Source organism: Bactrocera latifrons, unplaced genomic scaffold (genome assembly GCF_001853355.1).
Source record: "Bactrocera latifrons isolate USDA-ARS-PBARC rearing strain unplaced genomic scaffold, ASM185335v1 scaffold_0, whole genome shotgun sequence".
NCBI classification, from domain to species: Eukaryota; Metazoa; Arthropoda; class Insecta; order Diptera; family Tephritidae; genus Bactrocera; species Bactrocera latifrons.
In genome coordinates this window covers 4,983,271-5,011,175 of record NW_017534406.1, presented here as the reverse complement: position 1 = coordinate 5,011,175, position 27,905 = coordinate 4,983,271, and the positions used below count along the sequence as shown (strand labels likewise).

General features: G+C 34.7%; 1 protein-coding gene across 1 annotated transcript in view; it reads right to left on the bottom strand.

Annotated features, from left to right (window-relative positions):
- Positions 1–19,377: 19,377 nt before the first annotated feature.
- LOC108977627 overlaps positions 19,378–27,905 on the bottom strand; it is a 74,886-nt gene continuing 66,358 nt past the window's right edge. Inside the window, 2 exon segments of the mRNA XM_018947437.1 lie at positions 19,378–23,137; positions 26,466–26,678. Coding sequence (XP_018802982.1) covers positions 21,542–23,137; positions 26,466–26,678 — 1,809 coding nt within the window. The 3' untranslated portion in view covers positions 19,378–21,541.

The following is a 27,905-nucleotide window of genomic DNA, read 5'->3' as shown; positions in this document are numbered from 1 at the left end:
TCGCTACCTCGGCGTTGTTATTTACAATTTCAACGCATAGCAAATGCAACAAAAAATATTTTATCAATCAAGGATTTGGAATATTCAAAATTCCAATACGTGGTCGCCATACTCTGAATGACAACTATTCCGATTACAGTAGCCTTAAAACAACATTACCTGCATTTACTTCGGAATGTAATTTGCATTTTTGAGTATAAAAGATGTTCTTTTAGGCAGAAAGAAATAAATAGAAATGTAATTTAATATAATGACCAATAATTTAGATGTAATATCAAGATGGATTACTCAACCGCCTTCACAAACCCCCAAAAAAATAGGGCAACGATGTTAAATCACACCTGCAGACCGACAGTTGTGGTTTTGCTGCCCTATATAATTGGGTAGTTAATATCAGATCAAAAGTAATGTTTCAGCTCATATTCGAAATCTAAAAATAAAGATCATTATATTGGGGCATTGATTATCCTAATTCACAAAATTGTGTGTCACATAGTGGCTTTAACTAACTTCAGTGCTTAACTGATTGATATTCCACCGTTTAGACTGACAAAGTATCTTATATTATTTATAGGGATAATATAAGAATAATTATTTCATAAGATATTGGTAGTCCTTTCCGTACTTTCGCTCTAGAAGTCAGATTCATACGATGAACGAAATTTGTTTTTTATTTTCCGCGAAGTCGCAATAGTCGGAAGTTCCCAAAATATTCAACCAAAGAGTTGAATTCGTAACCTCATTGCTAAGTACATTTAAGCAGTATAACTTTCTTGATACATATTGAGAAGAGCACCAGATAATTTAAATATACTGTACTGAATATTTAAACTATAGTATAAAGAAAGAGGTGTTTCATTTAGCGAGTGTTTTTTTAAATTGCGACAGGCAGACTGAAACTCCAGAACATATGCTAATCGACTGCATAGCAGTGTGCAGACTTAGGATAAAGATTTGGATCCATGTTTCCAAAGAAGGATTACATCGCCTTAATAGCACCTAGCAATATATTAGAATTTATCAATATACTGGGGCTAAGTGGGTCGTTGAGACTTAAGAGTGGGCACAATAGAACTTAGGTCGCGGTGAAATCCTCATATGTTTATCTTGCAGGGTTTGTCTGGAAAGTAATTGGAGTAATCTTTACAATTCTTTAAAAATTTTCAAAACAGGCTCCTTCTGCGTCGATGTAGCGCTGACAGCGCGATTTCCATTCTCCGAAATAGCCTTGAGAGCCCAAGCGCATGCTGCTCGGACACTCTTTGTCGTCTCAAAATGCTTACATTTCATCGGGCTTTTCTGGCAAGAAAACAAAAAAAAAAAGGGCTACATCTGTTCTATAGGGTGGGATGACGGCCTTGTCGTGCTGCAACTTCTAATCGGCTGCGATGGTTTCTCGGGCCCGATTGACCCTTGGTTTGAGACTCTTGAGGTCTTCAAGGTAAAATTCTAAGAACATATTTGACTTTGGTAACTGTTATATTATTCGAAATAAATAATAACTAATCATGAGTGAATGTATCAGTACTATTATGACCAATTAAAAAGTAAGAGAGAAGGCATCTTTACATGCATGCTTATAAAATTTCGGGTTTAAAAATTTCACAATTTGATATGCGCTGTCAGTGAAGGGTTGATTGGACACAAGCTGAATATTTCATATCTATGAGAGGGGCATGTTAAATTTACAAATCATGGTTGGTGTCGCTGATCCAGAGTCCCAGTAATCTCATCTTCCAAAAAATGCTATTTTTTTAAGTCAGAAGATTATTCTGCATATATTTATACATATATCTTCAAACCTTTTTGAGCATCCGGTACGTTCTTCGACTTCCACGTAAAAATCACTACTTTAAGATGCTGCTAACCTCTTTTGGCAACAATGCTCAGATAAAAGAATGGTCGCTATAAACTTTCAACAAAAAACGATAGCTTTTGGCTCAGGAGTTTTTTCTTATCAAAGTAATCAGTTCGACATATTTGAGTGAAGAAATTACTGTGTTTTCTTTTGAGGTGAATGACATAAACTCAAACAGAATTAGCTTTCCAAAGCATATCGGAATATTGGTGGACAGGGTACGCTATGTTGTAACAAACCGCACAAATATAGTTACATACCCAATATATCTCCATGAGCTGTGTCGACATAAGAAATGTGCGTAGGGTTCTGTAGCTGAAAATTTTATTTATGGAAAGATCAATTCAAGTGAGCACTAAACTCCCTAAAAAACGATTTTTGATGCTCGTAAAATTATATATGACTAACAACGTTTTAAACATTTGGGATTGGGATGAGAATTTCTCGGCTTTCAGCGAATTCCACGGATCGGACTGTAATAATATTTTCTTGTTCGCAAACCTCTTAAGATTTTTATAAAGAACGATCCATTTCTCCAAAATTTTTTCCCCATTCAGTTTAATTATTTTATAATTATTATAATTCTATTATTCTTCGAAATAATATTATTTGGCTTTAATTTTGTGAAGATTTCAATTGATAACTGGCGAATGACACGCGTGATGTTTTACTCCAAGGCCTGAATCGAAGAGGTATTGTCCGCATAGACTTTAAACTTTACATGCCCCCACAGGGTAAAGTTGAACGGTGTGATAATACACGATCTTGGTGACCAATCGACCGGTGCAAATCGTAAAATTATCTGCTCACCGAATTGTTCTTTCAATAAGTCCATTGATTGATGCAATGTGTGAGGTCACGAGTTTCAATTTCGGTTGCCATCGCCGGTTACGTTCTCACCACCATCATTTTAGCAAAAATATGGAACGATGATGCCACCGGCCCACAAAACACAGCAAATCTTTGGTTTTTTTGGATGAAATGGCAGCTCTTGAATCTCTTCAGGTTGCTCTTCATCCCAAATGCGGCAATTTTGCTTGTTTACCCATATCTTCTTAGAATTTTTTAAGAGCCCATATAGTAAAACGATGTCGCATGGGAAGGTCGAGCGCCTTCACTTCTTGCACAAGCTGAATTTGGTATGCTTTCGTAATAACGCTGAACGAGTTGTAAATGTTGTTCAGGCGTGAGTCTTTTCATGATGAAATTCCAAACAATACTGAACAAAAATAACATGACAGCTTGACACGACTCACACAGGATCTGTCAAAAGAAGGCTATTGAAAAAAGCACTTCTACTTGGATCACCTGTTAGCAACCGAATTTAGTGATGCTGAAATTTACTTTGAAGAAAGTCTAACCATCTTCCTTGTACATCTAAGGGTCTCGCACGTGATCTGCAAGTTTTGATCAGCGACCATAAGTTGCAGAGTCGCGAATCTCCAGACAGGCGTCACTTGTTGTCCAAGTGGCGAATAATCCCATCGCACGAACAAATCAGCCTATTTAACCTTCCAAACCTAAGTCAAATCGTATTGCAAAAATGGTAGTGAAAAACTGGAAAGTTCCAATATCGCGGTATTGTAACCGAATTTATATCTACATATATACTTGCCTTAAGATTTCTCCCGTTTCTAGATTTTATAAAACCTTGCTTTTTGTTTAAATATTTTTTGTTTTATTTGAATGATTTATTGGTCATTTCTTCGCATTCAATATTTTTTGTCGTTAATTTTCTTTTTATTGTTTACATTTTGAAATTTCTCGAAAAAGTATTCGTTTAGTCATACAATTGAAGTTCCATAATTTACATACACAAAAATTGTTACACTATAAATAAATTAGTTTTTAATCTCTATACATACTAAATATCAATTATGTAATTTTTTGCTAGTTTTTAAACAAGTTTATACTTCACTTGTTGTTGTACTAAAATTAATTAGTTCGTTTTATTCTTTTCTATATATGTATGTGGAGTATATAGAATTTTGGTTACATACATACATATTTGCCTATTTAAACATAAAAGTATCTATACAGTTGTTGTTTGTCTGCGACATCCGTTTATTTGGTATAACGGCTTTTAAAGTATTTTGCCATTTCTTTAGTTATGTAATGCTTTCATAAACTGCTAACATTTATTGTTTTCTCTTTTGAAGGGAAAATATTATCGACGCTACATAAAATATTATTTATGATTTTCAATACAACTTCGTATTTGCAATATTTCGTTTATACTTCGCTTGACACTAGCTTTGAGTTTGTGTCTCTGTGCGCAATTTAAGCGCTTAGTTTGTTTTGTTTTTTATTTTTCTTGTTTTTATTATTTGTTAATTGTTTAAATTTAATCGTTTTTTGCTTGTTTTTATACGAATTTAATAACAATAAAATTGTCCATTTGCCACTGATATTTATTATTTTGGAATTTACATATCTAGTTTACACTCATACACAAACATATACATAGTGGGTTGTGCAGCCCTGATAAAATAATTTACTGCTTAAACATTTCTATCTCTATTTTAAATCACCTCGACATTGTTTTTGTATTTTTTCTATGCGTTGATTACAGTTACAAACTGACGAAAACTAATCAATTAATAAATAAATAAATGTTAACCCGCACATAGTCCTTGAGTTGTACTCCAAGAGTTCTCAGTGCATATTGATTTTCTTGCGAATTTTCTTCTTAAATATATATATATATATACATATATACGCTGCTACACAATTTGACAAACACACATTCCACTGTAGTGCTTTAGTTCAATCCTTGCAGTTTTTGTGTTTGTGTGTTGCCTTTGCAATTTTCAATTAGTTTGCTTTATTCAGTGGAATTTAAAATTTTTGTTTTTCTTCTTATTATTCTTATAGTATTTGGTTGCTAAGGTACTACAATTATTTGTATTTATTTATTTATGTTAAATTTCTCACATTGTTTTTGTATTTGTTTGCCGCATAAATTACTAAAATACATAAAGTGGTTGCTACTCACACGCTGCTTCAATTTTATTTCTAGTTGTTTTTGCTATATTTCTGATTTTTTGCGCAACGCTAAAATTCTCTAAAACGAGATTTTCCAATAGACCTACCCATCTACTTGCACATAAATACGTAACTTCCAGAGTTTGCTCTCTATATAATATATATTTATATATTTTGTCCTTAACAGTATTTAATTTTTACTTTACTGAGTAACGTTTTCATTGTTCTTCGTGATCGTCATCCGTTTGTGTAACAGTTCTAAGTCCTAAACCTTACCAATACTCATAATACATACTACCTAACTGTGCCTTTGCTGCACGCCTCTATATAATACAAAACACACTTTGCCTACTTGTTAGATACTCGGTAGTTACTTGGTAGTTACTTTTGTATACTTTTCGTTTTCTTTACAATACTTGCTCTTCTGTGCATTTGCTTTGCAAATCAGCCAGACCTTTGAAAACTAAACAATCACTATTTCATTTATCTGTTTCATAATTATATATGAAATATTTGTTATAATTTTATTTTATACATTCGAAAAATTTGCAAAATATTATTGAGAAACACTTCCAATATCTAAAAAGTTGCTCTAATTTTGACACATTTTTTAATCAGATTCATATTTTCGTACTTATAATACAACAAATAAATATTACATTGGAGAAAAAACTATAATTGTGATTTTCTTCTTTTTTTTTAAATTCTTCTCGTCTTTGTCCTAACCTTTGAGTTATAAGCATAAGAGACTCTATGAAGTTCAAGAAAGTTGTTATATATACACAATGCCGCAATTTATGTTTGAATGAACAGACGTTGCTGTGAAAAACAATTGCCTAAATTTTCCTAAAAAGCTTAAACTTAAACTTCCTATCAATAAATTGGATTTATTTCTGAGCATATGACGCATCAAAATGAATAAATGATAAGTTATTATAATAAGTGGTTACTACTAGATAGCTTGGCTTCGCGGAAGCTTTGTCCATCGACTTGGCCACCATCGGTATATGCGCTGTCACAAAAACCTTTTGACCTGAGTTCGATCGCAGGAGATCTAGTAATTTCTTTGACCTCACTAAGTCTACCCTCTCCTTAGTAGGTTGGTAATCTAACCAGCCGCCAACATAAACATAAACATAAACTTTCAGACATCCCAACGAACTGGCGAGAGTGAAATTAAACACCTGTGCAAATTTGTGTCGCCTATTAAGCGTTTTGCTAACTTATAAGCTCGAACATAAGCTTCTTCTTTTATATGGCTACATGCGATCTTTGATCAGTCATCTAACCTAACCAAATAAGTAGTCAAAATATTTGTTGCGTCTGAGTGTGGAAGGAAATACATAAAATATTCGCCACAAACTTTCCAAAAAGTTCTGAAAACTGGTATAAACCGTGCTTAAATGTATTATACAAATAACTGGAAACCACAATGAAGGTTACTTGAAGGTCTTAAAAGGTTCATATGTTCGTGTATTTCTCTGCAAGTTTCAGCACTCAGATCTCTGAGAGCAACCCCTTGCTGGAGTTAAGTCAATTTAAAAACTAATTATGGTTAGTGAAATCGATTAACGATCACTTCAGGTCTTATGTACAGTTAAGCTTGTCCATTCGATTCTCTTATTCATTACTATTTTAATCACTTATAGCGCGGAACCTTCTCTGCTCACAAGGATGATCGGAGTTAAGTGGAAGAGAATTAGGTAAAGTCTTGATTTGAAGTTAAGTGTAAACATAAGGGATAGAATCTTGTGTCGAAAGCTCTCCATCAACTCCAGTTTCAGGAAAGCAGACCATTGCAGTGTCTTTAAAGCGGAGGCGGTTGCCAATAAGGTTGTGGTAGGTGGATTGCTTTGAAGTTCAGGCTCCTTCGGAGAAGTGTGCCTTTACTCCGGCTGAGCGGCTATATTAGCTTTGAGCTCTTTAGCTGTGTGCCTCAAAAGTAGTCAAAAAGTTGTCATTTTTTCTCTACAGCTTTTGCTTGAGAATGAAATTTCTCGATATACACACCTTCGAAGTGACTGAGATTGAGATCAAAAAGTTTCGCCAATGTATGAGATAATGAACTTTGAGGATTATTTGAGTAGTAAAAAAGATTAAGTGAGATCCATAGATTCTTAGATCGACCCTACGACCTACCCTAGTCTATTTTTTTTAATACAAGGGAAAATTAAAAATAATTCAATACGGACCTTGTAAAAGAACCTATAGGGACAGCAAACGACGTCCTATTTTTTCATGCTTTTTTGACAATTCTCTTCAGTAAGATTTGTCATTTCATCATTAAATAATATTATTTGTAAAATAATAATACAATTATTATTATACATTAAACATAAGGAGCACTAGCTACAGAGGCTTTCGGCTATTAAATAATATCCAACATAGTGTTGAAATTATTAAAATTTACTATCGAAATTCGGAGTTAGTGGCCCTAACTTTAAGAGCTCTCGTCCAATTTAAAAGTCCTCCTTAGCGATGACGCTCACTTACGACTGAATGGCTACGTCAATAAGCAAAATATGTGTTATTGGTCAGACAGCAAACCACACGTATTCCATGAGTCACCATTGCATCCCGTAAAAATTACGATTTGATGTGGTTTATGTGCTGGTGGCGTCATTAGGTCGTGCTTATTCCATGACGATCAAGCCCGGCACGTTACTGTGAATAGGAATTGAATGATAAGCACTCGGACAATACGTCGTTTCAACAGGGTGGCGTCACAAGCCACACAGCGAATCTCACAATCGATTTATTGAAAAGTAAGTTTCGTGCACTTGTTACGTAACGAAATGGCCGAGTCAATTGGACCATTTCCTGTAAGGCTATGGTCTATGCCAACAAGCCAGCGACGATTAATGAAATTCATACGAATATCAATTTTACTATAAACAGTGTGAAAAAAATTACATTGCGTTAGGGAAACACGTTCGATTGAAAAAATTTTATCTAAACTGATTCTAAAGCATAAAAAAGTTAAATCTGTTGAACAGTTTTTTTTTCATTATATCAATATTTTTCCATATGTTGAGCATTCTTAATAACATTTTAAATAAATAATACGCTCATTCTATTTCCAATCCAATTTTAATTCTTCTATAATCCGCAATTATGCTTTATGTATTTGTTTTTGTATGATTCGTAGCTTTGTCCATAATTTAGTTTGTAGATTTGTCATGGTGGGTGTTTATAGAAGTGTTTTGAGTATACAAACTTCATTAGATAGTATATAGTATTTTATATTATGGCATCTATTTGAATATTATGTGGTAGAGTATTAAGATTTTGAAGAAACGCTTTAAACGTTAACGTAAATAAGAAGCTCTACAGGAAAATGGAAACCTATTTTTATTGCACGTTACTTTAGTGTTGTTATTTTTAGAAAGCTATCGTTAGCCGTCACTTTACAAACTTTAACTGTCACCCACTTTAGTTTTGAATTTACCGTCAAACACGTATCGAAAAATAGTTCGCGCTTGTTATTCGCCGTTATAAATATTAACGTTTGTTGAAAAAAATTGCGCTGCTCTTTCACTCCTTCACTTCCAAACGCTACTCGCGGCTGTAATTCTGAGTTTAGTGCAATTGTTATCTGCTAGATAGTTAGAGTATATACAAGTTAGTAATTTAAAGTGCCATTTTTAGCGTTTAAATGTACTTTAATATACACACACCAATTTCAAATATATACTTACTACTTTAAAAAGCTTTGGGATTTGTTTCATTCTAAGGTACAAGAGTTTTGCGAATTTTTTTTTTCAACTTTTCTTACGTCAGAGCTAATATTGTTGATTGTTTTTGTTTATTTTTTCTTTTGTTTGTTTTTATGTTATTGTTGGTTCTGTTAATGCAAATAATTTTTCATGAATTTATGATTTCTTTTCTTACACTTTTGTATTGTTTAGTTTTCGTTTGCTTGAAGAACGTTGTTCTATTTGAAATTTTTTTTTTGTTTCGGAAGACTACAATGTACACACATACAAACATATACGTACGTATTTATATTACATTCTTTACATAAAAGCTTACATTTATATACATATGTATGGTATCTATTTATGTGTATTTTTTTTTTTTTTTGCAATATGCAAATATTTTGGAAGTCTTTTATGCAAATAAAAGACATTGAAATTATTTGAGTTCCTACTTACATACAAACATTTATAAGTTTCTGCTAATATTTAAATATTTAAATACGAAACAAAAACATCACTAAAGAGGAAATGAGTACGTAGCAATTTGTTGTTATTTAAATTGTTTAGGCAAATTTTTTGGTGATCTGTGGAGTACAATAAAGAAGGGGTAAAATTTTTACAAAAATCAGGAAAATTAAATTCAAACATTATATGTACATGTTTGTGAAGACCTTCAAGCATTCGTTTAAACAGATTTATCTTTAGACATGAGTTATGGCAGGACTGGTTAGGCTTACAACTGAGTGGACTATGTGAAATTCACTAAGTTCATAAAATAAAATATAATATCTTATTGAAATAATTGTGCTGATATGTACATATTTTTGATGAATTTTTAATAGTTTTCTATATAGCATATTTGCATACAAACTGAGAAACAATGTGAGCCGCAGTGGTTCTTTTATTTTACATTAACTAAATTAACGAATACCATCTGATCAAATTTGACACGGACTGATCAAATGTGACTCGGACTGATCAAACTTGACCCGGTCTGATGCGAACCGAAACGATAAATAAGTTTTTTATTTTTTTGTTCATCTACTATCAGATTTGATTCGAACTGCAAACAGTATCGATAAATAAGCTTTTTGCTTTGCGAAAGTCTACTTTATCAAGTTCACAAATATTGGGTTAAGTGAAGGTCGTGAAGTCATCGAAAACCGGCCTAATGCGTATGCAACTACAGCTGTTAATGAATATAATATAGAGAGAGGGTAAGAAGAGGTAGTTGAAAACCGTCGTATTGCCGTCAGATTGTAAGCGAAGGGTCTCAACATCTTAAAAGGGTCGATTCAATAAATTCGGTTATTGTTTTAGGTATAAATGCTAGTCACATATCAAAAGACCAAAATCTTTTGTAAAAACGACGAAGTAGAGAGTAGACACGTGGGTTTATGAGAATGGCGTAGAAACTTTCAGACAATTTTTGAGAATTGAGAGAACATAGATAAAACCACGTCAAATTCGGGCAGAAATCGAAGTAATGTTGATGGTTTTCTTTAATAACCATGGTGTGATTCACCATGAATTATTTCCACAGGTTCCAGCGATCATTATGAATATCACATAGCTTTTGCTTTGAGGTTTTTATGTGGAGAAAATTCATGGAATTCTCAACAGGATGATTTAGTGTTGAGCTGTTTAGTCGTAGAGATAGAAACCCATATCGCCATCTTCCTCAAACATCGACTCCTCCTCCATTTTAGCATGATTGTGATTGATGGTAGTTAAATTTCATGTGCGGATTCGTGCGAATATTAAAAAAAGCCATTTACGTTGATTCAGTTTTATCAAAAACACAACCCTGAGAGTGGTGCAAAGCCTTCACAGATGGTCGAGATATCGTTAAAGACATGTCGTTGTGCCTGAAAATCGTCAGCCAAATGTTAAAGTGATGGCCAGAGTTCGACATCGCGAGCGAGTAAGTTAAAATTATTTTATTTTGGATATGAAACACGCTTTTGCTCGTCTCGTGCCGATAAAGCTGAATTATTTTCAAAAGGAGTACCGTAAACAGGTCTCTTCAGAGAAAGAGTCAACAATCCGCGGAGAGGAACTCGTTTTCAGGCGATTGAAGAAATAAAAAAAAATTGCTTGTGGAAATTGTTGCGAGGACTTGAAAAATCGTTGGCTCGAGTATATTACATCTGGTGGGGATTACTTTGAAGGCGAGAAAATAAACATTGATGAATAAATAAATATTTTGCCTTTTACAACTTCCGTGTTTCGGTTGTCACAATGTATGTCGACAAGTGTTTTTGTCGTTCCGAGTAAAATGCCGTTATATGGTACTTTAATTTAAAATCGGCTTTAAATAAGTTTTGCTTGATTTGTAACTTGCCTTTATTATCATTATAATATTAAAAAAAATCATAACTTCAAGATATACTATTCATCACTTTAAATCTTAAGTTGCATACTTTGTAACTGAAAAACAGGCTTTTGATTACAGTTTCTGTGTTTTTTCTTAAAAAAGTAGGGAATCTCGAAATTAATCACAATTTAATGTACTTTTTCCTTGATATGAGGCTACGGACCACATTATTTCTATAAAATTTTTTAAGCATTTCGCAGAAAAACGTTAGCAAACACAGTGTGAAGAAAGCAGTTCATTGAGATGCATGAAATAAATTTAACACTAAAATCATAATTACTCGCATCACTTTTACCAACCTAATGGGAGCAATAGTTAAAAAAATATAACATTTTAATACATGTACACATTACACACACATTAATAACGAGAGACCTATATTTGTAATTACGGTATTTGATTGTTTAATCTATTTACATAACAAATTCATTTTCACATATTTTCTGCTTGATAATTTCTGTTTTTGTTTCTGCTTCTGTTTCTAATAAATATAAACGGAGTTGTTTTGATGTAATACCTAATATTAGTTTGATTTCCATTAATACGCTATTTTCAATACAAATTTAACTAAGTTTGTTTAGTATTATTTAGGTAAATTTGATTTGTTTTACTACTTAAAAGACACATACATCAATTCACTGTTTGCTAATTTCCTTTTTTTTTTGTAATTTTTTGACAAGTGGTATTTGTCGCTTAGTTAAGATATCGGGAAAATATAGAGAGTTTAGTTAATGTTTGAAGTTAAAAAGGTTGCTATCAATAAATATTGAAGTTTTTATTTTGATTTCCTGCTTTCATATTACCCAACACATACTTGAGCAAGAGACTGCCTGCTGTTTTTGAGAGTTTACTTCAAAATTTTTATGCTTATATAAAAAGACAAATGAAATTAAAACAAAAAAAAAACATTAACTTCAGTTGCAATGCAGCTAAATACCCTTCACAGGTGCATTTCTGTTAGTAACTATGTATTCAGTTTGTATGGAAGCTACATATATGCTATAGTAATCGGATCTGAAAAATTTTTTTGGAGGTGTGTGTGTTTTGTGAGGATACGACGTAAAATGCGAAACTTTTCTATACAAGCCCTTCATTCCGATCGTTCGGCGTGTATGGCAGCAATATGCTATAGTGAGCCGATCTGCACAATTTTTTCATATATTACATTATTTCTATAAACAATAACTCATACCAAATTTCGTGAATATATCTTGTCAAATGAGGAAGTTTCCCATGCAAGCGTTAGATTCCGATCGTTCAGTTTGTATGGTCTGATATCGGCAGTTCCGACAAATGAGCAGCTTCTTGAAGAGAAAATGACATTTGCAAAAATATCTTAAAAACTGAGGGACTAGTTCGTATATATACAGACAGACAGATGGACACGGCTAAATCGACTCAGCTCGACATACTGATCATTTATATAGTATATACTTTATAGGGTCTCCGACCATTCCTTCTCGGTGTTACAAACTTCGTGACAACCTTAATATAGCCTGTTCAGGGTATAAAAAATGTCGAATGATAATATTGATCTGTAACACATCGATGGTATAAATAAAATTAGAAAGAAGCAATATTTGTCGGAAATGTCTTAAAGCATCATTCATGCACCCTTTACCCAAGAATACTGTTTTCTGCCTAATAAGCTCTTTTTTTATGCGACAGATCACATATTTTTTTACACAAATATTTAAAGATGCTACTTTCGAATCACCTACTTTTATCATAGGGATGGGTCAGTCTAGTGCGATGGGTTTTGTTCCTTTTAGATATGAAGATTGCGATATAAAAAAACGGACGCTGGAAAAATCTTCCGAATCAAATTTTACAAAAGGATCCCTGCGTCCTTCTAAAAATAGCGATTATGTTTTAGAAAATAGCTTACTGCAGGTCATTCTAAGGCAGTTAAAGAATTTTTCTGAGAGCTCACGTCTTCAAAGTCAGTGCACCTCATAACTCAAAACTACTGTACCGATTATTTCACCTATTTTGAACACCTAATTTCAGATTTATTGTTTGGTTGGTTGCTTGAAAAGATAGGCACCAGACTACAGATAGCCGTGTTAGTACATTCAATACATTTGGTAAACACCTTTCACCTCAGCCGGCCAATATCCCTTAAGTTGGAGCATTTGGAGTAGTGAAATATATCCCGTCTCTTTCGGCTGAAGGTCAATTATGTGAAGATGGGTCTTAAAAATGGATGCCCTGTAATGACCCTATATATAAGTTACTTTGTGGTCTGCCATGTGTTTTTTCAAGCAACCTTTGAAGCAGAAAAATGGTGTGTGATATTAACGGAAATACCTACTGAGAGTCTAATTATTGAGTGTTGGCATAAGCTAAAGCAGTGCGACTTATTATTGATCTTAGAAACTTAATGGAGTGATGGCTGCAGCAGAAGCTCACTTGCCACCTTCTATTATGCCCGCAATTTTGGCCTGAAAGACTAAATTGTAGTCATTTACTTTGAATCTACTTTCTGTGCGTGGATTACTAAAGAACAAACCTGCTTCGGTTGATATTTCACACATTGATCCGTCAGGGAAGAAGTAGATTTCGCCGTTGGAACTGGCCATCTCAGAACCATTGATACCCAATTTACACCGACTTCACTAACAAGATGGAATATGGTAACATGTCCGTAGTGAGGCCGAGCCTGCCTCAAAATGAATATGAGCCGGCTGACCGTAACTTCACTTCACTTGAATATGTATTGGCCGGAAATGAGAGTCTTTTATGCAGTCCCCAGCAAGCAAGCCTCTTGTACTTGTTCCAGGGGTTTAAGGAGGCACTTTTTCGATAATCCACCACACATAATATTAATTTTTATTTACACTGTAACAAAAAAGCACCCAGAAATTGCCTTTGAACATGCCTGACCGTGCAAATTCAAATCCCACATTCAAGTGCAAATTCAAATCCACAACTCAACAATCATCGGAAGGGAAAGAGAAAAAAGAGAAATGCATCATTGCATCGAGCCACGATTGTGACCGAATTTAAAGGCAAAACGTTATGGCGTTGATCAACAACCGTATTCCACAGATTTGGTTCCGTGTGATTTTTTCTTGTTCCCCTACCTGAAGTTGCCGCTCCTTGTAACCCGCTGAAGAAGCTGAACATCATGCCAAAAAGTGCTTATGAAAAGTGTTTCGCATCGGCTTGGGATTACAAAATAAATATTGATGAATAATTAAATATTTTGCGTTTTATTTACAATTTACGGGTCACAATATATATCACCAGTTAACCAAATTATTCGCTAAAAATAAAATTTTTCCTTCAAACTTTTCTAAATAATTAAAAAAGTTAACTGAAAAAAAAAAAAAACTGTAATCCAATGAATGATATTGACTTCGGATGAACCAAAAGTTATAAGGGCACCACAGTCCTACCTTCTTCCCCGATGTATTCGAAAAATGTCTGTAATTTCCGTGTTTTTAGATATTTCTTCAAGAGAATTTTCAAAAACCTTCCCAGAATAATCATACTATATGATGCACCATTTCCATAAAATGATTTTAATTGTGTGTTCACAAAAATTTTACAAAAGCATTAGAGTTTTTGCACAAATTAAATGAAAATTTAGTCTACATTTTTGCACAACTCTTCATTAATTAGAAAGAGAGCAACTGATATTACAATGAAAATAATATACGTCACCTAAAATGCAAAATTGTCTGTTATCAAAAAAATCGAAAATGAGTTTTTTATTGCTTACAATTATTTGAATACAGGAATTTAAAGGAATATAACCAATATATAACCATATTATAACCATTTTATAACCAATATATAACCAATTGATAACCGATACTTAACTTTTGTTTCTATGAGTGATTTTCATTATTTCGTCTTTCCTTCGCCCGTAAACTTATGAAAAGTGATTACATTATTTTGACTATTAGGTGACGATATACGTAAGCAGAAAAAAATTTTAGTTAAGGTTGTAGTTAAAATTGTGGTTTAAATTATACTTAAATTTTAGTTAATTTTTCTTAACGAATTATTTATTATAGCTAATGAAATTTTGAAGTACACAGTCTCTTGCTCACTACCAACACAAATTTACGCACATACACATTTATGTAACAACAACAATTTTTTCTACAATTAGTTAAGAAGTTAAACAATTTTATTCCCTTTCATAAAGAGACCGTTCAGTGCCAACATTGTAAATACAAACTCATTCAACACCACTGTCAACATAAATACTTAACACTAGTCAACACGACCATTAGCTATTTGCACTAGTTCGCATAAGTATTTGCCCAATTCTAAATATTTGACACACGCACAATTAACAGTTCAAGGTCGTTACTATAAATTAGAGCTTTCATTGGTTTCGAGTAGACAATTAAATGCGCTCACATTGCATTTGTTTTATTAAAGAGTTTTGAAAATCTTCATTTTTAACACCGAATTAATAGTTTTTGTTATTAACTTTTTTAATTTTTTTTTTTAATTTGAGTTATGTTATTTGTAATCCTAATTCTTTTAGTTGCTTAGTATAGTTTTCACATATTTTAGAACTTAGTTTTGTTGCTGTATATTTTATTGTAAAGCTTTCGTTTCATCAGCGCATTCATTTCTCTAAAGTAAAGCATTTTCAACGCACTTCCATCTTATACATTCCATTTTCAACATTCTTCTATCATTTAATATTTAGTATTGTTCATATTTAGCGGTTTTTGTTTTGAGTTTTTCTTGTTGTTGCTATAGTTGGCGCACGTCACAAAGGAAATGCTTGAAAATGTGAAAAGTTCAACTGCGTGTTTGGCAATATATGTGTATGTGTGCTACACACATATACGCTTGTGTATTTTCGCTCTTGGCCATTTTTAGAAGCCATTGGGTGCGTCTAAAAATATGCCAGCATCGCTGCTTTGTGTCAACAAAGGTGCTGTGTGCACGCAGCTAGCATCGGGTGCTGCCTTGCTAAGTGTGCCTGTGTGGGTGTAGCTGTGTAGGTGAGTGTGTGTTTATTGAGGTGTCCTTGTGTGTAGCGCTGTCCTTGTTTGTATTCTTTCCACTAGAGTTACTTTCGCATATGTCTCTACTTAAAATAATTCACCACAAATACTATATACTTATAGGGCGATACTTTGAAAGAAGCATTCCGTGCTTTATTTCAACTTTCCCGACGCCTTCACTGCGGTGCTTTAAGCACTTACAACTGTGCACTAATTCACTCTTATTGATAAAGTACAATACTTGTTATCAATTGGTTAGCTTTGTGTCTGTGTGTATGCATGGGTGGGTAAATATATATGGCGCAACATGGTGTAAAGCACAGTTGTATAGTTTTTGTTGTTGTATACGTAGAGTTTATTGTGGTTGAACAGCAATATGAGCGTTAAAGCCAGTCACAAGCAGCAAATAGAAAATATGAATAATGAAATAAAACGAAACAAAAGTGCAGAACATAACGGTGAAAGAGAAAGAGAGAGAAAGACGGATATATAATTATTAACTTTTTACAATACTTAAATAGTTAATTATATTTGTTGCATCATTTAGGTAGACAATTTTCATAAGAGTGTACATAATATATTGAAAGCGTATTTCTGTATATTTATGAATAATATTGATTTCAAAATAATATATAATTATATATAATTTTTAATTCAACTGACTGCCGTGTAATGAAAGTGAAAGTAATGAAGATATAAGCGAATAAATTCATAAAAATAGAAATGAGGGAGAGAGCAGAGAACCAAAAATATCACATTGTAGCAACAACAGTGGGTAACTTCAATCAAAAAACGGTGGACCCATAGACTAATACCGGAAATCCATTTGTCGATAGATAGACAACATGGGGATTTAGACTTCCACCTCACACAATTACTGAGTGGTAATGGATGGTTTAGAAGCTATTCTTTCACGACCTTAGTCCATACTGTTCGACGCATACACATTGCATAGAAGACTTTGAGCATGTATTTTTTCAATGCTTTCGTTTTTCAAATCTAAGAGAAAAGTTCAAAATTTCATTTGGAAAGCTTGACTGAAAGCACCCATGTGTCAGTCCTGTGGTAAATAGAAAGCTGTCAGTGAAGCGTTAGCTCTATTTATGACAAACCTAAGCCACATACAGTTTACTAGGCGTCAGTCAGTCCATTTGATAGGTGAGTCTTAAAGCCTTTCTCGCTCCCATGAAGTAATATTTAATCCGTTGGTTGCGAGGGAGAGATATGAATTGGAAGTAAGTTAGGTTTAGTGGATTAAAGTTCCGCACTCCGGATTTCATTACTTATTCATACTATAAAAAAAAAAACATTGTGACACAGATGAAAAGCCATCCAACAAACAATTTTTTTTCTTTTCAGAGTGTGCAGTGTGTAAGTGTCCAGTTGTGACAAATGACATTTTGCCAATAAAAAACCTGAAAAATATTAAAAAATTATTTTTTTTTTTTGCAAAATTATAAACATTTAAACAAATATTTGAAAATAGCAGATTTTACGAGAAAAGAGAATATCACCGCACTCACAGTCATACGGCTCTTTTGTGATAATTTTAAGGTTAGACGCTTACAGAATATATTTCACGCAGTGACTGTCAGTAGCGTGCGGAATCAATCCTACTTCACCTTAAATAAGAAAACTTTAAAGCCGACCGTTGCACGAATCCATGTATCCACGAATCAGATAAAGATTCTATCTCTTCTAAGTATATCCGTCCATTTATTAGTTAGTAGTTTGTTCGATTCACCACTATCAAGGCATCAGCGAATCACAGATAACTATCGCAATAAAATTTGAGTAAAGTAGTGCTAGTAGTTGGTTATAAATAATGTTATTTTTGTTGTTGTAAAGTGTACCTAACCGCCTTTAGGATGGTAACGATTAGATAAGTTGTCGTCGACGACATCCAAATCTAGCCCACAGTAAACGTCGACGGGGTCGGAGAAGGGTGTCAGATGAGTAGGGTTATGCGGGGTTATATTAGATATGTGTGTCAGGGTCTATTCTGGATAAGTATTAGTTTAAGGGGTCAGTAGGGTAATCTTTTTTTTTAAATTTTTTATGCTTTATGTTATATTTTAGATTATACGTTTAGAATTAATGTAGAAACCCACTTTACCCCTTGAAACCGAAAAAGACCCAAAAATAATAATACTGCTGCACGTTCGGAGCGCTCGGAGTGCACACCTGGCAGTACCTCACACTTTAAACGCGTTTTTCTCAAAACACCCTTTTTTAAACTGGCGGACATGATTCCGGTCGAACTACTCAACTGATTTGCTGAACTTTTTTTTTAATGTTCACAAAACACCTGGCTATCGTCCATATAGATTAATATGTTTTTATAATTTATTGACACTGTTATGACAAAACTTATGTAAAGAAAAAAGAGAAAAATTAAAAAATAAACGTTTTTATTTATCAACATTTTTTCATGATTCCAGTAGGGACGATAACCATTCACGCACTTTTTAAGAATTAATTGGGTTTTGTGTTTCAGATGATCCAAACATGAGAAATCGTGTCCGTTAGTGAAAAGGCGCATCTCATTCACCCAGTCATTTCTCCGACAGATGTCATTAAAAAATTTCTTTATATATTCCACAATATAACTCATGATATGTGAAAAAAGTTCTATTGTAGAGTAAAAATTTCTATCACAAAAAAGTTTCAAAAAGAGGCCAGATTACTCTACTGACCCCTTAGCCTGCTACAGTATCCAGTACGAAGCTGCTAAAAGGTCACTCTCGGTATAAAAAATCAAATATTTCGGTTGCTTTTTCAAATTAATTAAAACTAAAATATAAAAATGCGAAAATTAAAAGAGGAAAATATGAAATGTTTTATTTTTTTTATTTTATAAAAATAGTTCTTTTTATTTATAGTTTATATAGTTGCCAATCAAACAAAGATATTACAAAAACTTCTTCAACTATAATATATATATTTTCAACTTTGTAATACTTATTTATTTATATTACATATTAAACATTAGGAAATATATCTAATTAAATGGTCATATGATTTAAGCACAAATATACATTTATACAACTAAATTTAAATACATCAAAGCAAGGAATAAGTTTTACTTTGCCCTTAACCGCTTACAAACATATTTCTTGTTTTCGAAATAGTAAAAAATTAAAGAAATAAATTTGGCTTTAATATATAAATGTACCCAATTACACAAATATACATATATACACAAATACTTAAATACTTTATAATTTAGTATACAAGTGTGTTAAAAATCATACGTTCCTAATGCTATTTTTGCAGCTAAAACCAAATTTTATATATACACACACACACACACACACACACCATTGAGTGCTTCTCAGCATTTAAAAGTGGAGGTAAAGCAAATGTAATGAAGTGGGTGAGGCTTTGACGTACATTGGCAACCCTTACTGTGATTTACAAATATATTTTGCCAAAAATTTATTAAAAAGGACACAAAAATCAACTTTTTCATTTAAATTAGCTGTGAGCTAAACACATTTATAAAATTCTATAAAGAGAGTGTCCTTGAAGACTATTTGAAAATATCAACATGCTTTATTTCATTCCTATGAAAATCAAGCTGTGCACGATTGCCCAGAACTTTTAAAAAGGTTGTCCGATTTCTGCATCACCTCAAAATTATTATATCTTCACCTAACTTGCAAAACAACGTATCTTCAAAAAAATCGACATTGAGTTTTTTGTAGCTTACGATGAACTACATATGTGATATTGTAAAATTTCAAGCTTCAGCGCTCAGATATAACCAATATATAATCAATATATAATCAATATATAACCATTATATAACCAATATATAACCAACGTAAATTTTGTTTCAATGTGAAGTGTTTCTATGATATCGTTTTACCTTCGTGTGTAAACTTATGAAAAGTGATGTTACGTTATTTTGCATTTTAAGAGGCCGATATGCTTATTCTCAGAACAAACTCTAATTTATTGACCAACCTAATTTCATTGTCATTTTATATATACAATTATCACTCTTACACACCAATCAAGAACTAAATCGAAATGAATTATTTCAAATACTCTACTTATCAAAAGAAATTTATTGACGAGTTATTATGGTAGGTTAGGTTAAGTTAGCTCAAGTAGTATATATGTAGAACCCATAGCGAGTTTACTAGGGCTACTTGAAACAACGACCCTGTCCCTGTGGTTCCTAGAACTTTTATAAAATTGATCATAAGAGCCCTCATGTGTTGACAATCATAAATTTGTTGAGATGGCTAATCTCAGTTTAGGCTATATATTCTGGTTCGCCGAGGGTATAACTGCAGAGATGTTTCAGCAGCACTCTTAAAAATAGGATGCACCAATATTTTTCTACCTCCCCTTCTGCATAGAACTTAGGCAATTGGAGTCCGATGGATTTTTAGCCATACAGAATAAATGCCTATTCTACAATATCCAGTAAAAACTCCCACTATTGCGTCATGATGAACTTTAATAAGGGAAAGTAGTCGTGGCAGTACATATATCGCTTTCTGAAATACACCATAGCGGTCCGGTAGATTAAAATTATGACTATGCCTCTTTTCCACCGAGTTTTCCTACTTCATGATGAGCTATAACGAATTATGTTTTTTATGACTTAAGTTTTATTGCTCCATAAGGTTGAATTGTCGAGCTAAACAATAATAGAATTCTCAGCACAAAAAATCAATTGAATTTTTAAGTAAATTATGTTCTCTTTTGGCAATTGGTAGAATATTAGTATAATACAGTGTGGACAAACTTTCGTATTCATAACGACCATATCTCTTTTGATGTTGTCCGTTTCATTGCCTCGGGTGAACTTTTCGTGCAGAAATTGAGGAAAGCATTTTTCATTTTCAATCGACAATACAGTTAGTATGGAAGTAACATCTCCACTGACTGCCGTTTCTGCGACATGGAACAGGAAACTCCAGAACACCTGATTTTGGATTGTCCAGCAATTGGCAGAAGCAGGCTCAAGGCCCTAGGTATCATATCACCTCAGTTGCTCCCAGCATGCTGTTGGAATTGTTCAGGATGCTGGACTTTTGTGACCATACATGATAGACAATAGTTCGCAGTTCAAAACCACAATTTTACTATCTATCTGCACTGACTTTCTTCATAAAGATAGCAATATCGAATGTAGGGGTGGAAATACACAATGTATATATGATGCTGTATGTAATAAAAAGTATCAAACAAATTTTCAAATAGTGCTCTAATAGTGTTTCTTGATTCACCAATGCTTTGAGCGTGGTGAATCGAACAAAAAAGTTACATTAATACAAAAAAAAAAAAAAAAAAAATATTATGATAAAAGAAGACACATAGAATAAATAGAAAAAATTAATGGCAAAACATCTGTAAAATTTTGGAAAGGCAACAGGTTCGGTGTAACTGTGCTTAGGAAAATCACAACGCTGTACTTATTATACAATTATAAATTTACAGAATCTAATAGTGCGCTTGTGGTAACTTGCTAACTTGGAAGGGCTTTCTACTTAAATTACAACGTTTTTTTTCTTCGTAAAACTCAAAACAATAACCACATTCGAACCACAATTAGTTAGGTAGTAAGTGGTAATAGCATAAATACTGAGCTGTTCCATAGGCAAGAAATGTAGGAATGAAACTACTATTAGCAAGAAACACCCTGTTTAGCCACTGTGTACCAGGCGCGGACCTTCACCAAAGACGGCGACTCGGACGTGGGCAGGTGCTGTTGCAACTGTAGCTCACTGTCGCTGACAGTGCCCCTTGTGGCGCGATCTAGGGCGTGAGTTGTGGACTGTGGTTGCAAAGCTACCGCGGTTCCCGCTGGTGCAGTTAGTGCCGACGCCGCCGCCACTGAGCTGGCATTGCTGGTGCAGCAGGCGTCGCTGCAACCACTCGGTGTGGCAGTTTGTATGTTTGTTGTTGCGTATAAATTTTGATTTTGCTGCAAGCTTACATTTCTATCATGTTGTTTTTGTAATTGCATGTGAGACTCACATTCAATGTTTATAGTAGTTGCCGTTGTGGCCGTAGTTGTTGTAGAAGCAGCTGCAGTGCCGGTGTTGTTGCAGTCCATTTTACTATTATGCAGTGCCGCGTGCCGTTCATAATATGGTTGTTGTTGTAGCTGTTGCTGCTGCTGTTGTTGGTAGTATGACGGCGGCACATAATCACATTGTTGCAGCAATAATTGCAACTGATATGCATTGTGTAGTTGTTGTGGATGGTGGAAGTGGTAGGGTGCGGACTTGGGGCCCACCTGCGGACAGCGATACCGCACCGCGGCGCTGACGTCGCGTCGTGACCAATGCACCCCGCTCGTATAGGTGTTCGTAGGCGCCAAGCAGTCGTTGGTGCCATAACGTTGCCACCCCGCCGTAACTGCGCCCTCATTACCACCATCTCCGCCACCGTCGTGCCCATCGCGTCGCCCGCTGCCATTTTCATCGTGCGCACCACTCCAGCTCACCTCCTTGCGGGTTTTACTCGAACGCCGCTTGCTGCGCTGCTGCTGCAGCAAACGGCTCCATTGGCGGCGTTGATGAGGTCGCAAATGGCGCAACTGTAGTTCGATTTGTGGCCGTAGGCAGTGATGGCACATGGAGCCCAACTTGTCGCTGACCGCTTCTTCGCTATCGCTGTCGCATGAGGCAGTGGAGGCATCGCTGCTGGAAGTAGGCGTTTTGGCAGCAGGGAGTCCGTGTGTAACGGTACGCTTGTCAGTGCTTTCGCGCAGTTGAGGTTTCTCACAATTTGCGGATGAAGTTTGGCTTATTACTGCATCCACTTGGCTCTGCTGGTGTGGCTGTAATTCTGGCTGTGATGACTGTGGTTGTGCTTTGTCTGGTAGTTGTATTTGTAGGACTTTCTTACTTGACTTACGTTTATTTGGCTTTTTACATTTGTCGCGCTGTGTTTGCTCGTCCAGTGTCATTTGCTGTTGCGACATTTGTTGCTCTGTTTGCTGTTGACGTTGTTGTGATGATGGTTGTTTGCGCCTATTGCGACTACTACGTGTACGACTATGATTATTACCTCCGGCAGTAATCCCCTTGCCCCTTCCCGACGATTGTGCTTTGTGTTGTCGGTAATTACCGGCGCTCTCGTCTCGTTTCTCCAGTGGATATGGTCAGAACGCTGAGTCGAAGACGGACATTGACCGTGATATGGCTTCGTCATTTCGACATGTCTCCAGAAATTCATCCAGCGTCACCACACCATCACGATTTTTGTCCATTTTCTGAAAAAATACATATGGATATAGTAGGTTAAGTAAATCCGTTAAGTTTTCGTTAGTCGTGTGGTTTAATTCTGGTTTAATTTTTATTTTTAAGTGTAATATTTTAAAACTATAATATTCGGGTGGAAAGGCAAGTAACAAGAAATCGGTCAAGTCTTTATTGAGTTTGACTGGTCGTATAATTTTATCTTGATGTTGATCGATCAGTTTGTATGGCAGTTGCATGCCAAAGTGGTCCGATTTCCCCAATATGTTCGGAGATTGTAGCGATGCCTTAGAATACAAGTTTTGTGAAAATACTTTGTCAAATAAAAAAATTTTTTCATACAAAAATATGATAATGATCGTTCACTTGTATGACATCTATATGATATAGTGATCCAATCTAAAAACCTTGCGTTTTTGTTTTAGAAAATTACTCTTCACGAACTTGTCGTCAAAGGAAAAATATTTTCATACATATTATTTGGGGAAAAAATAGACTTTTTAATTTAAGTTGCGCGCGAAGCCCCATTCGCCAAAATACTTTTTTCTAGGTTTTTACGACTGTCAGTGACATATGAGCCCAATGTCACACCAAACTTATCATTAGTGACTTGTGTAATCTTGCCTTTTTGAAGTACAGAAAGTGCATTCGGTGACTTTTACGATGAGTGAAAATATTCAACAAAGAAGTTCCAGTATATTTTGTGTGCGGAATCAAATTTCTGGTGTCGAAAAGTTCAGAAAGTTTAAGAAAGCCTTATGTGATAATGCGACATTTGTGCCGCGACAATTGTTTTTGTTAGGTACAAATTATTCATGGAGGGTTGAGAACGCGTTGACTACAAACCGTGACCAGGACGGCCATAAACATCAATTGATGATCAACACGCCAATAAAATAAAGAAATTGGTGCTGGAGATTAAACGATTAATAGTCTGAGATCTTACTGGCATCATTGGAGTATCGGAAGGATTAGTGAAAATCATATTGAACCCTAAGAAATGTGAAAGCACGATTCTTTCCAAAATCCCTAAAGTTCTTCGAAAAACAGCGTCGCAATAACGTCTCTGAAACAACGGTTTTCGACTATAGGATGCCACGAAACGCAATATCATTGGCGATGAGTCTTGGATCTGTGCTTAAGACCCGGAAACAGACGATCAATCGATGAAAATCGTGGCGAAAGCCGAGAAAACCAGGTCAAAATCAATGCTATGAAACCTTGAATGAAAAGAGGCCGGAACTATGGGCCGACAACTCTGTATGTCACATACTGCATTGATTCTTCGTCAATTTTTCGTCAAATTTTCAACCAATATCGTGCCGCAACCACAGTATTCGCTTAACTTAGCTTTGTTTGGCTACTGGCTAAAACCGAATCGCTTCGATCGCTTCAGGATTGGAAACACGTTGGCACAATGTATTGGGACCAAGGGGATTAAATTAATGGGACCAGGTAGATTTTGAAGAATAAATTTTTACTATTTTATGCTCATAGTGACCTAATATTGACAGTTTCGGCAAGAGAGCTGCTTTTTGGAGACGCAAAATTTTAGATCGATATATCAAAAACTGAAGAACGAGTTCACTTGTAACGGGTTTGTCAATAGGGACGCTACAAAAGAAGACCGATAGAGACAGTAACCGACACCATATGTTTTCCGTTCTTTTGACATTTATCTTTTGTAAGGTTTGATATTTCATCACGGAAAGATATATGATCCAACAACGAAAATATTAAAATTTAGTACTGAAATTCGGAGTCAGTGATCTCAACTTTACAGGTACGTCTATAATTTATATATACACACGTCGTTCTCAAACGCTGGGCGTCTCTGTGACGTCGTTTTGGCGAATTTTTGGATACTATTTTGGCCTACACCCTTGAAACGTCAAATTAACACAAGAACTGAAGCCGCTTGACCACTAGAATCGTCGTATGTTCGTGAACTGGGCTAAACAACAACCTGAAAATGATCGGGACTTTTATTTTGAGATCATCTTAAGCGATGAGGCTTATTTCTGGCTGAATGACTTTGTCATTAAAAAAAAAAAAAAATGCGTTATTGGTCAGGCAGCAATCTACACGTACTCCATGAGTCACCATTGCATCCCGAAAAATAGGATTTGCTGCAATTAATGGGTCGGCGGCGTCATTGGCCCGTACTTTTCCGTGATGATCAAGACCAATAAGTTACTGTGAATGGGAATCGCTACCGCTCAATGACAACCGAATATTTTTGAGTCGAATGGGATGATATGGGCATGGACAATATGTGGTTCCAACAGGACGGCGCCACAAGTCACACAGCGAATGTCACAATCGATTTATTGAAAACCAAGTTTGGTGAACGTGTTGTCTCACGCAATAGCCCAATCAATTAGGCACCTCGGTCGTGCGATTTGACGCCGTTGGACTGTTTCCTGTGAGGCTACGTCAATTCTGTGGTCTACACAAACAAGTCAGCGATGATTGATGAACTTCGTAAGAATATCGAAAGTGAAATTGCAGCAGTATCGGCCGATTTATGCTTGAAAACCGCCGAAAATTTGGTTCAGCTTCTGAACTTCTGCAAGTGTGCCCGCGGTGGCCATGCAAAAAAAAAAAAAAAAAAAAAAAAAAAAAAAAAAAAAAATTGAGTTCTATATATAATGGCATCTTTTGTAGCGCTTTTATTGACAGATATATTGGCAGATTAAAATGATTTATTCCCCAATATAACAGCACACTTCGAATCGCGTTCTTTACGCACTTAACTTTATACTTTCTCGTAAAGGAAGATTACAAAAATTTTTCAAAAACGCGTAGAAATATATCAAATTTCTATACAACTAACTTTTAATACATTTGATTTCATGATTTACCATTTCTTTTTATTATAAAAATTCCATTTATATTTGTGCTTTCTTGGCGCCAATATAATATTTAAAAGCAATTTGCTTAACTTTGCGTTAAGATTAGCTTTTATAAATCTCTAAGCCCACAGGTCATTAATTCAGAACAGCGCGATGAACCAAATGAAAATATTTGTAAGGCAATTTAATACCTTAGCTATCATACATACATACCAGCAAGGCGAATAATTGCAAACCGAAGCTATTTGAGAATAATTTCTCATTTCTGTTTAGGTATGTGCCCACTAGGGACGTGCGCGACAATTGGAATTTGTACCCTTCTACTGCTGCGAGTTCTTTATAGCGCTTATAACTTTAATGCAAAAACTTATGTTCTTTTATTTGAATTTAAATTTTACGATTGCTAAGAAATACAACTCAATTCCATCGACATTTCTTTTATGGCTTGTGAAAAGTTTGCAAATGGCCTAGCTTGCGGTAAACTTACCTGGAATATGTGTTCGACTTTGTGTTTGATTTTCTCCTCCTCGGGACACTCGTCCGGTAGGCGTCCCATCAGTTCGTAAATGGCAGTCACAATATCAGTCATTTCTTCCCTCGTTATGAAGCCGTCGCCGTTGATGTCGTACAACGAGAATGTCCAGCGTAATTTTTCCTCCACAGAGCCGCGCGACAATATCGATAGTCCCTGAACAAAGTCCTGCAAGCATAGGGAAAACAAATGCTCGTAGATAATTTGCAAAACACCACTGTAAAATCAGTAAAGAAACAAGAAGAAGAAAAGTCTAGTGACAAACAATTTTCTTGCCATGAAAGTTGAATATTTTTCAACTCCCCCCAAATGTAAATCTTCTGGTAGATACTGGTATACCAGCTGTTGTGTGGTAACCGCAAATGCCTTGTCATTCGTTATCGTCGGCTGTTCTTCTCATTACAAGCTCAATTGACAACTGTTGTGCACGACAGTTTGAAGTGCGTCATTTATTTTTATCATTCAGAAAATGGCGAATGAAATTACCGTAAACAGACAAATTGAATTGGAATGGGCTTTAACGTATTTAGGCACAAATATATACTTCGTCGAACGCCAAGTGCTGCTAGCATTTGAGAATTATTGTAATTGAAAGTAATGCAAGCCATTGTGCGTACCATATCATATTTGTTACATCTTTTCAAGGTGCCATTGACTTTAAGGTATTTAATTCGTTACAAGAGTATGTAAATCTGGAAGGAGCAGATGTAGATCATATACATTAAAATATTCACGACTTGTAAACCATATTAAACATATTGAAGTCGTTTTCTACTCAACAGTGCTTGTTTTCAGAAACTCCTTTAAATTTTCATAGAAAACGATGACATTGCGACAATATTTACTGAATGAAGTTTCTAATCTAGTTTAATCGGATTACTTCAATTTTCGTCTGAAATTTTCCACTAATTCGAATTACTAAATAACTTTGCTTTGAAGAGCGAAATTCTTAATTTGTCGGAGCTTTTATAAATTATCTGTAACTTTGCAATGTAATTGACAATAGAGTTATACATTTTTTGCATTCTTCTTAGTACTTGTCTGAGAAAATTGGAGACTAGCACCGTTATTTCACATTTACAATTCATCAAATTTAATTTAAATTTTCATGAATATAATTTCTTTCATTTCTTAAGCTTTCATTTTACAATTTCTTTCAAAGACTTAAGCATGCTGCCAAATACTTCTCAGAAATTCTAAACAAAGGGTTGTTGTCTGAAGACATAAGTATCGGGTGATTTTTTAAGAGCTTGATAACTTTTTTAAAAAAAAAAACGCATAAAATTTGCAAAATCTCATCGGTTCTTTATTTGAAACGTTAGATTGGTTCATGACATTTACTTTTTGAAGATAATTTCATTTAAATGTTGACCGCGGCTGCGTCTTAGGTGGTCC